This window comes from Saccopteryx leptura, chromosome 1, assembly GCF_036850995.1.
Source record: "Saccopteryx leptura isolate mSacLep1 chromosome 1, mSacLep1_pri_phased_curated, whole genome shotgun sequence".
NCBI lineage: Eukaryota > Metazoa > Chordata > Mammalia > Chiroptera > Emballonuridae > Saccopteryx > Saccopteryx leptura.
Genome location: NC_089503.1, coordinates 389,773,036 through 389,785,211, shown reverse-complemented (window position 1 = coordinate 389,785,211; position 12,176 = coordinate 389,773,036). Strand labels below are relative to the sequence as shown.

General features: G+C 38.6%; 3 protein-coding genes across 8 annotated transcripts in view; all 3 read left to right on the top strand.

The window, feature by feature from the left end:
* LOC136387785 (butyrophilin subfamily 1 member A1-like) overlaps positions 1–12,176 on the top strand; it is a 253,376-nt gene that overhangs the window by 40,110 nt on the left and 201,090 nt on the right. The gene's annotated exons all lie outside the window — the stretch shown is intronic.
* The window catches only part of LOC136387786 (butyrophilin subfamily 1 member A1-like), a 66,151-nt gene that overhangs the window by 23,421 nt on the left and 30,554 nt on the right, over positions 1–12,176 (top strand). The window lies entirely within an intron of this gene.
* LOC136387783 (butyrophilin subfamily 1 member A1-like) overlaps positions 497–12,176 on the top strand; it is a 41,842-nt gene continuing 30,162 nt past the window's right edge. For 2 of the 4 annotated variants that reach the window (XM_066359821.1, XM_066359819.1), the window contains exons 1-3: positions 497–653; positions 1,420–1,583; positions 3,937–4,050. In XM_066359821.1, the coding sequence (XP_066215918.1) occupies positions 610–653; positions 1,420–1,583; positions 3,937–4,050 (322 nt within the window). In that variant the 5' untranslated portion in view covers positions 497–609. The remainder of the gene's footprint in view (positions 654–1,419; positions 1,584–3,936; positions 4,051–12,176) is intronic. The other 2 variants (XM_066359822.1, XM_066359820.1) reach the window with 1 other exon arrangement.

Genomic DNA, 12,176 nt, shown 5'->3' with positions numbered 1-12,176 from the left:
CCTGAGAGCAGACTCTTGAAGACTGTGAGTATCTGCACCAGCTTTGTGCACAGACACTCTGTGAGCATCTGTGGGGCTGAGATGTCAAAGGAAACAGCTCCCCTCAGCATCCTGGGTGTATTTCCTATAAACTATACGATGAACAAGTCTAGATTGCAAAACGTGGTAGAGGTAGTTTGTACACGCAGTCCTTACTCTGAACATGATGAATACATAGATCTGGGAATTTGGTATGAGAACGTTTCATGTAAATCCCTACTGTAGCCTATCATCTTGAAAATAATAGTAAAAGAAACAAAATCAGGCAGAAAGACAGTCTTTCTCTAGATGTGTGTGAGTGTGTGAGTGTGTGTGTGTGTGTCTATATGAGCACAGCACTGATATCTAGATCCTACACGTGGCTTTATGGCCAGGTGAGGTCTCTATCACCATCACAGGAATGAGGGAACAAAGTGCAGTCTGCAGTCCCCAGCTGCTCTCCACATCCGGGAACTCCTCTCACATCCCCGCTGGGACCGCTCAGGGAGGAGACTTCCGGACCTCTGAGCGAAGCTTCTAGGCTGTGGGCTTCCGTGTTTCAGAAGAGGCTTCACAGGAGAAAGATGTCCTATGACCCTCAGAAACGGATACATTTCTGTTGATGGCTCAGCCAGGTAAATCTAAACAGAAAATTTTATTATGGTGAGGAAGAGTAGTGTGTGTGTGTGTGTGTGTGTGTGTGTAAAACATAAAGTGTCAGTAGAGACAATGTAGAATTGAGAGGAAAGGGCCTAAATTTAGCATATTTAACCTTCATAATTTGACTGCTGTTGTTCTAACTTATTTCTGTCTTTAGAAAACCTTACAGATTCTTCTAGAAAAGCTCTAATCCTCTCTGTCTTAAACACGAGACTGTAATCTTTTTCTGGTCCCAAGAACGTGTCTGGCTGGATCGCTTTAGGTTCTGGGTCCCCTCTCTGTCCTGTATCATCCCGGCTCCCCTCAGTTCTCTTCCCATCAGTGGCTTTCACTTTCTGTCGGGTAAGAACACTCTGAGTCTCTTTCCCCTGTGCCCCCTTCTGGAATGCAGTCTCTCTCCCAGACCCCATCAGAAATTCACTCAGACAGATCTTCTAATGATCCAGAATCTTCCTTACACTTTACACCTTCTCACACTGCCCTCAGGAAGAAACTTGGGGGTGAGAGCAGGCCTGTGACAGACAGGGCGTCCTCCACTTCTCGGGGTGCTGCTGCCAGGGGAGGTGACCTTGGTCAAAGCCCATCCCTGACCCCGGAGAGAGGCTCCGCCCATCCTAAACCTGTCCTCAGTTCCCCACCGTGGGCCACGCCCAGACGCCAGTCTCTCCTGCCTCCTAGAAAGTGATGGAGGTCACTTCTCCTGAGGAAACTGATCTGGGTCTTGATTCTGTTTGCTTGCAGGAAGGAAGTGAAGGCAAATACTGTTTTAAACTATATGAGAGTCAACAAGAAATGTTATATTTTACATCGTACGACTAATTTACAGAAGATCATGATAGCTGCACTTCTAGTCGTAGGAGCACTTTTGGTTTATCAAGTCACCTCTGAGAATCCCAGAGAAAATGGTAAGTTTAAAAATGGCTGAAGTCGAACAACTGGGTATTTGTGGCGCAGAACATCTGATCAGAGCCAGGAAGACTTTTAGACCGAGTTTGTTTCTTCTGCAAGTTTGATATTCTGAACAAATTCATTTCCAAGATCCTTCCTGCACAAAGGATCCGTACCTCAGTAATCAGGTACCATGATTCTCAAGGAAGAGAAAGGAAAGTGTAAGTTAGAAATTTGGAACTATTATAAATACACCTCAGAGGATGTCATACCAGCTCATTCTGATGCTGCTGGTTTTATTAGAGGTTTGTGATATGTCTATAAAGAAAGTAATTTCTACAGAAGGGCTCTTATAATCTCCTTCTAACATCCCATCACTCAGTGTTCACAACAAACCTGAGTTAACCCTGAAAATCAGTGTTGGTGAGCACATGAAGTGAGAGTCTCAGAATTTGCCGGGTTACCAAATTCCTATTCAGGAAAATTGTTTAAATAAATGAAAGATACTTAGTTTGTGGGAAAGAAGCCTTTGCAAAATGTGGTGGTTATTTTAATTTTAAATACATAATGGATTATCAATTTTAATGAGATGTTTAACTGAGTGGATTAATTATGCAGAATTAGAACTGATCTATATGAACTGTAATGAAGATTAATGATATGATCTTGTCTGTTTCTCCCTTAAGCTCTGTAAATAGGTGGCTTATTTCTGTGTTCTCTAATTCAGTACATTATATTAAGAAGTGCCATGTCACTTGATCAGGCGGCATCACAGTGGATAGAGTGTCAGTCTGGGACACTGAGGACCCAGGTTTAAAACCCCGAGGTCGCCAGCTTGAGTGCGGGTTCATCTGGTTTGAGCAAAGTTCACCAACTTGGACCCAAGGTTGCTGGCTCAAGCAAAGGGTTACTCGGTCTGCTGTAGCCCCATGGTCTAGGCACATATTGGAAAGCAAACATGAACAACTAAAGTGCTGCAACAAAAAATTGATGCTTCTCATCTCTCTCCCTTCCTGTCTGTCTGTCCCTATCTCTCCTTCTCTCTGTCTCTGTCAGAAAAGTCAAAAATAAAAGAAGTGTCATGTCTTTGTGATGTAATGTTCTTTTATCATTATAAACTTTTTTGTTTCTTGTTACGTTCCATTTTTGTTTCCTGTTACATTTGCTGTCTTGAGATCTGTTTTGTCAGACACAAGTATGGCTATACCTGCTTTTCTATGGATATTATTTGCTTAAAGAATCATACACCACCGTTTCATTTAACTCTAACTTTGTCTTGGCAGCTTAGATGTGTCTCCTGAAGACAGCATATGACTGGATTTTGTTTTTTTATCTAATCTGCTACTCGCTGCTCATTATTCTTGAACTCAGTCTGTTGACATGTTGGTAATTGTTGAGGTGTGAGGGTTCCTACGCCTTTTAATCTTGTGTTTTGTAGTAGTTCGGTGCCTTTGTTGTTTCTAGTCCTTTGTGTTTCTGTCTGTTGGTTTTGTTTGGTGGTATTCCATACTCCCTCTGTTTCCTCTTTTTCTAAGGTGTATGTTTGAGTTTTGAGTTTTTGTGTGTGCATGGTTTCCATTAAATATATGATAAAAAGGTTTTATCTATACACTAGTCCTTTTTCTTTTGAAAGAATCTGATCTCCAGCCTCCTTTGTGAGTTCATACCTTCGCTCCTTCTCCTTTTATGTTTCTGTTGTCACAAATTATCCCTGTTAATGCTGTGAGTATATTGGTGATAGTACTTCTCGTATTGGGACCTTTTTGTTTTTTAAGTTTAATAACCCCCTTGAGTATTTCTGGCAATAGAAGTTACCTGGTGATAAATTCCCTCAGTTTCTTTATATCTGCAAGTCTGTATTTCTCCTTCATACTAAAAGAATTATTTTTTTTCTGTGTATGTTATATTCACTGGTAGTTTTCTATTTAAGTTGTTTGAATATTTGGTTTCATTTTTCTTCTGACTCTGGGTGGATCAAGTTGTCCCATAAAAGATCTCTACAGAATCCCTTCTTTACTACAGTACTCTATGGTTAAATTAAATTAACCAACCATTTATTAGTGATTATTTTGTGGCAGCACCTGACCTTTTAGGGAAGAGAATCCCTGGAGATTCAACTGCATAATGCAACTTTAGTGAAATTTTCTTAGCACGGAAATTGTGTGTTCCTATGTATTCCTATAGCAAGCAGTGTAGTATTTTGAAAACACTTGGTGTTCACACACAGGTTTCTACCTTTTGAATAGACACACACTCAAACCTACCTAGAAGGGGGCATAAAACTATAAGGGGCTCTGTTGGGGTGAGAGAAGACTGAGAATGAACCTTGAGTCTAACTATACATGTCTACACTCTGTTTTTGTTTTTCAGAAAAGTGTGCAAAAGATCATATTATAATAACTGTGCTTGGAATCATCATTGGAATACTTATATTAATTATATCTTTATTTTACATACGTTGCATAAAAATTTGCAAAGACAAAGGTAAGATGCCAAAAATGAAAGGCAATGTGTTATGCCAAAGCCAAGAGAACGAGACGGGCAAGGAGAATAGGAAAATAGTAACAGCAATCTTGACTTGAGGTGTTACTTGTTTAGGAAAAACAGTGAAGATAAAATAATAACAGAAGGCTTTTCTTGCATATGGTATTCCCATTGAATGCATAATAGTCTATGTTTGACAATATTTAGAAGTTAAAATGATATTTTTGTTGTTAAAGTTGTTACTACTGAAAAGCAGGAAGATGTGAGAATTAGAAGCAAATTTTATCTTAAATTTAAGTTTTCACCTGGTCCCCGGTGATCTTTGCCTCTTCATGATCTCTCTCCGTGACTAATTGCCTTTAATCTGAAGTCTGAAGAGATAGCATTGAAGTTACAAAAGTTGTTGATATTTGTTTTGCTAGCAGAATCTCTACCTTACTATCCTCGGAAAAGCTAGTTGCCAAGCTGAGGAAAACCATACAGCTAGCTGGGAACTGAGGCCCTCAACCAAGAGTCATTCTGTGAAAACTCTGCCTGTAGCCATGTCAGTGAGCTCAGAAGCCTTCCCTAACAAAGGTCCCGGTAGTGAATAACTCCATGATTTCAGCCTCATGAAAAGCCCTGAGGCTTATATCATATCCCTGATTCACAGAAACTACTAGATAATACATGTGTGTTATTTTAGGCCACTGAGTTTTATTGGTGATTTAGAAATACAACTAGTAAATGTTTTATTGTTAATTATCCTTGAAAAACAGGCATACTCTGGAATAGGTCAAGCTAAATAAAACTTTAAACATCTTAAATAAAATTTATGTGCAGTTTAGTGAGTGACTTTTAAAAAATGAAAATATTTGTCTAATAAGTAGATGTCTTGTTTAATTCACTTACTTATATTAAATATACTCATGTTAGTCTTCATAAGTTTTTATAATTTTCAGTTTGCTCTCAACATATTGACAGTATTACTCAATTTCTAACAAGATAAATAGGTAATTTGTTTTTAATATTTTTTTTCAATTCCAGATTGCATTTAATAGTATTTTGCATTAATTTTATGTGTAAGAAACAGCAATTAGAAAATCTTATATTTTACAAAGTGTTCCCCACAATATTTCAAGGACCCACCTGGCACTGTAGTTATTACAATATTGTTGACTATATTCATTATGTTTCACATCCCGTTGACTATTTTGGAAATACCAATTAGTGTTCTTATTCCCATCACCTTTGTCACCTCACCCTCTCCTCCAGTCCCCATGGTGTTCATCAGTCTGTTCTGTGTGTTGACGAGTCTGTTTCCATTATTGTTCATTTTGTTCTTTAGATTCCACATATACGTGAAACCATGTGGTAGTTATCTTTCTTTCACTGACTTATACACTTAGGCCGTCCATGCTGTTGCAAATGGTAGGATTTTATTTTTTTATGATTAAGTAATATTCTACTGTGTATTTGCACCACAATATTTTTACCTACTCATCGATCGAGGGGCACTTGGGTTGCCTCAATATTTTGTCAGTTGTATATGATGCTGCAGTGAACATACACGTGCTTATATCCTTCTGAATTATAGGGTGGGAATTTTTCAGGTATCTTCCCAGAAGTAGAATCTCTGGCTATAGGCAGTTCCATTTTTAATTCTTGAGTCTGCTTCACACTCTTTCCCACAGTGGCTGCACTAGTCTGCATTTCCACCTCAGTGCACAGGGGTGCCCTTTCTCCACAGCCTCGCCAGCACTTGTTTTTGATGATTTATTGATGATAGCTCCTCTGACAGGTGTGAGTTGAAATCTCATTACAATTTTATTACTTAGAAAATTAAATTTAATTGGGTGACATTGATCAGTTAAGAGTACATAGGTCTCAGGTAAACATTTCTATAACATCTGAACTATTGGTTGTGCTGTGTTCCCATCACCCAAAGTAAAATTATTTTCCATCACTGTATTTTTGACCCTCTTTCATTAGGGTTTTGACTTGCATTTCTCAGATGATTAGTGACACTGAGCGTCTTCTCTATGTCTATGCCATCTGTATGTCCTCTTGGAGGGGTGTCTATTCAGGCCTTCTGCCCCTTTCAGGGAGAGTTATTTGGCTTTTCGGTGTTGAGTCATAGGAGTTCTTTACATATTTTGAATATTAACTCCTTGGAAATGAAATATTGGTGATGATTTTCTCTAATCAGGAAGTCTTCTTTCTATTTTGTAGTGCTCTGTAGTGCAGTATCCTTGATTCTCTGAGCTAGATCTTCCAAGTGTCTCCTGTGTGGTTCATGTGATCCTTCTTGTGGTTGAGTCTTAATTGTTGTTGACTTCACTCTAGGTGATGTTGGCTCTCAGGCTGACTGTGTGTGAGGAGTGACTCCTACTACCAAACATGAGCTTTTCTATGGGGGTTGACCCCATGGGGCAGAATTCACCCTTGAATGGTCGGGTGCATGCCAAAATCTCCTTTTGGGGGTGCTGCCTGTAGAGCTGATTGGTCATGTTTATGATCTGAAGTCAGATACCAGGTTTTGAGGTACTGGCGATTCTTGGAAGGGACTTCAATACAGGTTAGTGTCAGGTACTGCTTGTTTATGACCTTCCCTGAGCTACCTGTTAGGACCTACAAAGAAAATCACAGTTAGTAGCTGCTTGTGCTTGGTTGAGTTTTCATGGGACAGGCTAAGCTACACTTCAAGGCAGGATGACACAAATACCAGGTCTGGGAAAAACAGCATAATGTCCAAGGTCCCCAAGACCTGTAGCTTCCTGCCTGCTGCTCATCGTCTAGGCCTCTGTAAGAGTGTCAGGTAATGTGCCAGTTGCATAAGAAAGACTCATTTACAGTCAACAGTTAGGTGTGAATGGTGTTCACTATTTGTATATAGATTGAAGTGGGCACCATCGATCAATCTGAGGCACTAATCAAAAGTGTCAGGGTATGCCAAGTTCAGCTGCTCCTCACCTGGAGCCTGCAGACTCAGCAGTTCTGTGGGACCTCAGGGAGTCAGCAATGAGGGGTTAGTGACTCTCCTCCGACTGATGCCACTCATGGGTGGGCACAAGCCAAACACCAGAATGGTTGCACAGTTCGGGCACATGGGAGAAAAAACATCATCCCTCAACATGGTCCAATCTGAATGCATTAACCTAATAAACACTATTCAACTCATTCTGGTGACTGACACTACCTGAGGCTTGTTTCAGATGCTGAGCCTTACAAGAAGCCAGCATGGAGTGGGAGGCCTCAGGGTGCCCTCTTGCTGAGTGACCCCAAGTTTGGTACTGGTGGCAGCAAGACGGATTTCACAGTGTGGACTCCCACAAGCCCACAGACACAGTGTATCAGCTACCAACCAATAATCACTTTGTTTCTCCTACCAGGTAACTCCTGGTCCATAACAAACAATGGCTGATCCTGGCTGGACCAGAGCCCTTCCCAAGAGGCCTCAGACTCAATAAACTCAATTGACAGTTTCAAACCACCACAGAGCACCCTCAATTAGTCCCACAAGTGACAAATCCAAGAGTGGACTCCAGAGATATTTGAGCTCAGTAGGTAAAATCCTGCTCTTTGGAATCTGCCTCTTCACAACAGCTTGTACACCCTGATCACTGTCCACACTCACAGCCATTCCTCTTGATGATCAACATTATCCACTAAGGAACCAACAGCACTTAGGTCCCCAGGTCAATAAAAGGGGACACAAACCCATACTATTGTACTCTTAGAATATCCAGTCATGTGATCAGGTAGATTAAACCACAGGGCTACACACAACACCTACAAAATATATTACCTCACCCTTCTAATACTGGAAGATGTAGCAGATCTACCTGATACATAGAAACAATAGAGAAGGCTAGCCAAAATGACCAGAAACTGAAACGTCTCAAATAAAAGAATGAGGATAGAATAAAACTCAAAACAAACTAAACAAAATGGAGGCAAACCTGTCAGCAAATGAGTGGATAAAAAGGCTGTGGTACAATTACGGAATGGAATGCTATTCAGTTATTTTAAAAAATAAATAATTAAATAATAAAAAAATAAGGAAGGATATCTCATTTCTTTTAAAAGGATGAGTTGACTTAGAGGGTATTATTCTAGGTGAAATAAGCCAGAGAAATCCAACTATTTTATAATTTCAATAATATATGGAATCTAATTTAAAAAATAAAAAACCGGCCCTGGCCGGTTGGCTCAGCGGGAGAGCGTCGGCCTAGCGTGCGGAGGACCCGGGTTCGATTCCCGGCCAGGGCACACAGGAGAAGTGCCCATTTGCTTCTCCACCCCTCCGCCGCGCTTTCCCTCTCTGTCTCTCTCTTCCCCTCCCGCAGCCAAGGCTCCATTGGAGCAAAGATGGCCTGGGCGCTAGGGATGGCTCTGTGGCCTCTGCCCCAGGCGCTAGAGTGGCTCTGGTCACAACATGGCGACGCCCAGGATGGGCAGAGCATCACCCCCTGGTGGGTAGAGCGTTGCCCCTGGTGGGCGTGCCGGGTGGATCCCGGTTGGGCGCATGCGGGAGTCTGTCTGACTGTCTCTCCCTGTTTCCAGCTTCAGAAAAATGGGAAAAAAAAAATAAAATAAAAAACCAAAGGAAACACACTCATAAATACAGAGAATAGACTGAAAGTTTTCAGGATGATGATTGGGGGCTGGGTAAAATAGATGAAGGGATTTAAAAAAAAATCAAAAGCAAACTCATAGACACAGACAATTGTATGGTGATTACTGAGAAAAAGGTTAGTAGGGGCAGGTAGACGAGGGTGAACGAGTAATAAATGGTAACAGAAAGAGACTAGACTTCAGGTGTTGAACACACAATGCAATATACAGATGATTATTATAGAACAGTATGCTGTAAATCTACAAAATTTTATTAACCAATGTAACCACAATAAATTCAATTGTTTTTTAAAAAGGTGCTGAGGCAGAGAGCTATCTGGCAATTCCACATACCACAGTGAGGACAACCTTATTCTGAGGTGCTATTTCTAGTAGGAATTTCAGACATTATTAAAATCTCTTTGGAAATTAATTATCTCGGAAGATCACTTCATAAGTTATATTAATGTCTAAATAGGATGCTGTGCACCTTAAACAAATATAATATGATATTAAATGTGAACTCTTATATAAAAACATAAACATATTTTAAATGAAAATATATAAGAACAACTTGGAGGCTAGCGATCTACCAGATGTAGAATTCAATACACTAGTTTAAAAGATGCTCAAGGAACTTAGTTAGCATTACTAAGAAAGAAATAGTGAGAATAAAAAATAAAAACAATAAACACAAAAAACAGAAATAAAGACTATATCACACTAAAATGAATCAACAGTAAAGAGAAAAATAGAGGATTTGCAAGGCTATGTAGCAAAAATTATCTAATTTTAACATCAAAGAAAAAAAAAAGCTCTAAAACATTAGCATAGTTTACAGACCTATGGGACAACATCAGGAATAAGAATGTTCACATCACAGGGGTACTAGAAGGAGAAAACACGGAATAAAGGATGGAGAAACTCTTTGAAGAAATAATGATTGAAACCTTCCCTAACTTTGGAAAAGAAATGGATGTGTAAGTCCAGTAACTGCAGAAAGTTCCAAACAAAAAGAACCCAAAGAGGCCCACACCAAGATGCATAATAATTCAAATGGCAAAGGTTCAAGAAAAAGAAAGAATCTTAAAAGCTGCAAGAGAAAACAGCTACCTACAAGGAAGCTCCCTAAGTCTTTCAATTGATTTCTCAGTATAAACATTTCAGCCAGATAAGATTGCATTGAAATATTCAAAGTGATGCAAAGCACAGACCTACAACCAAGACTACTTTATCCAACAAGGATAGCATTTAAAATTGAAGATGACATTAAGAGCTTACCAAACAAATAAAAGTTGAAGGTGTTTAGTAATGCCAAACCAGAATTAAAACAAATATTAGAAGGACTTCCTTCAGGAGAAGAAAATAAGAATATAAATATAAATAATGAGATACAAAAACTATATATTATCAATAACCACTTTAAATGTAAATGATTTAAATACTACATTCAAAAGACAGTGGGTAGCTGAGTAGGTAAGAAAACAAGACCTACACATATAGTGTCTACAAAAGATTTATTTCATATTTAAAAACAAATACATCTATTGATAAGATCATGTGGATTTTGTTCTTTGTTTTGTTGATGTGGTGTATTACGTTAACCGTTTTACGTATGTTGAACCATCCTTGAGGTTCTGGGATGAATCCCACTTGATCATGTTGTATTATTTTTTTAATATGTTGTTGTATTTGATTTCTTAGTATTTTGTTTAGTATTTTAACATCTGTATTCATTAGAGATATTGGTCTGTAGTTTTCTTTTTTTGTGCCATCTTTGCCAGGTTTTGGTATGGGGGTTATGTTGGCCTCATAAAATGAGTTTGGAAGTATTGCTTCTTCTTCAATTTTTTGGAAGACTTTGAGTAGAATAGGAACCAAGTCTTCTTTGAATGTTTGATAGAATTCACTAGTATAAGTTAAGGGGTTTACTTGGGCTCTCTCTTGTTTGTTCATATGGGCCTGAAGTGATATGAATTTCCCTCTTATTACTGTTTTTGCTGCATCCCAGAGATTCTGATATGTCATATTGTCATTTTCATTTGTCTGTATACATCTTTGAATGTTTGATAGAATTCACTAGTATAAGTTAAGGGGTTTACTTGGGCTCTCTCTTGTTTGTTCATATGGGCCTGAAGTGATATGAATTTCCCTCTTATTACTGTTTTTGCTGCATCCCAGAGATTCTGATATGTCATATTGTCATTTTCATTTGTCTGTATACATCTTTTGATTGCTGTGCTTATTTATTCTTTGACCCATTCATTTTTTAAAAGTATGTTGTTTAGTTTTCACATTTTTGTGGGTTTTTCTCTCTCTTTTATGCAGTTGAATTTTAGTTTCAAGGCTTTATGATCAGAAAATATGCTTGGTACAATTTCAATTTTTCTGAATTTGCTGATGTTATTTTTGTGGCCCAACATATGGTCAATTCTAAAATACAACACAACTTTATGTTTAAGACACTCAACAAAATATGTATAGAAGGAAAATATCTCAACATGATAAAGGCCATATATGATAAACCATCAGCCAACATCATATTAAATGGCATAAAACTGGGAACTTTCCCCCTTAAATCAGGAACAAGACAGGGTTGTCCACTCTCTCCACTCTTATTTAACATGGTGCTAGAAGTTCTAGTCAGAGCAATCAGACAAGAGAAAGAAATAAAAGGCATCCATATTGGAAAAGAAGAAGTAAAGATATCACTTTTTGCAGATGATATGATCTTATACATCAAAAACCCCAAAGACTCCACAAAAAGATTACTAGAAACAATAAACCAATACGGTAAGGTGGCAGGATACAAAATTAATATACAAAAGTCCATAGCCTTTCTATATGCCAACAATGAAACATTAGAAAACGAACTCAAAAAAATAATCTCCTTCACAATTGCAACAACAACAAAAATACCTAGGAATAAACATAACAAAGAATATAAAGGACCTATATAATGAAAACTACAAAGCATTGTTAAGTGAAATCAAAAAAGATACAGTGAGATGGAAAAATATTCCTTGTTTGTGGATAGGAAGAATAAATATAATCAAAATGGCCATATTACCCAAAGCAATATAGAAATTTAATGAAATTCCAATCAAAATTTCAATGACATTTTTTAAAGAAATGGAACAAAAAATCATCAGATTTATAAGGGAAATATAAAAAACCCCAAATAGCCTGAACAGGTGGTGGCACAGTGGATAAAGTGTCAGACTGGGATGCAAAGGACCCAGGTTCGAGATCACCCTGAGGCCGCCAGCTTCAGTGTGGGCTCATCTGGTTTGAGCTAAAGGTCACCAGCTTTACCTAAGGTTGTTGGCTCGAGGAAGGGGTTACTCAGTCTGCTGAAGGCCTGAGTCAAGGCACATATGAGAAAGCAATCAATGAACAATTAAGGTGTCGCAACGGAAAACTAATGATTGATGCTTCTCATCTCTCCATTCCTGTCTGTCTATTCCTGTCTATCCCTCTCTCTGACTCTCTCTTTGTCCCTGTAAAAAACAAACAAACAAACAAACAAA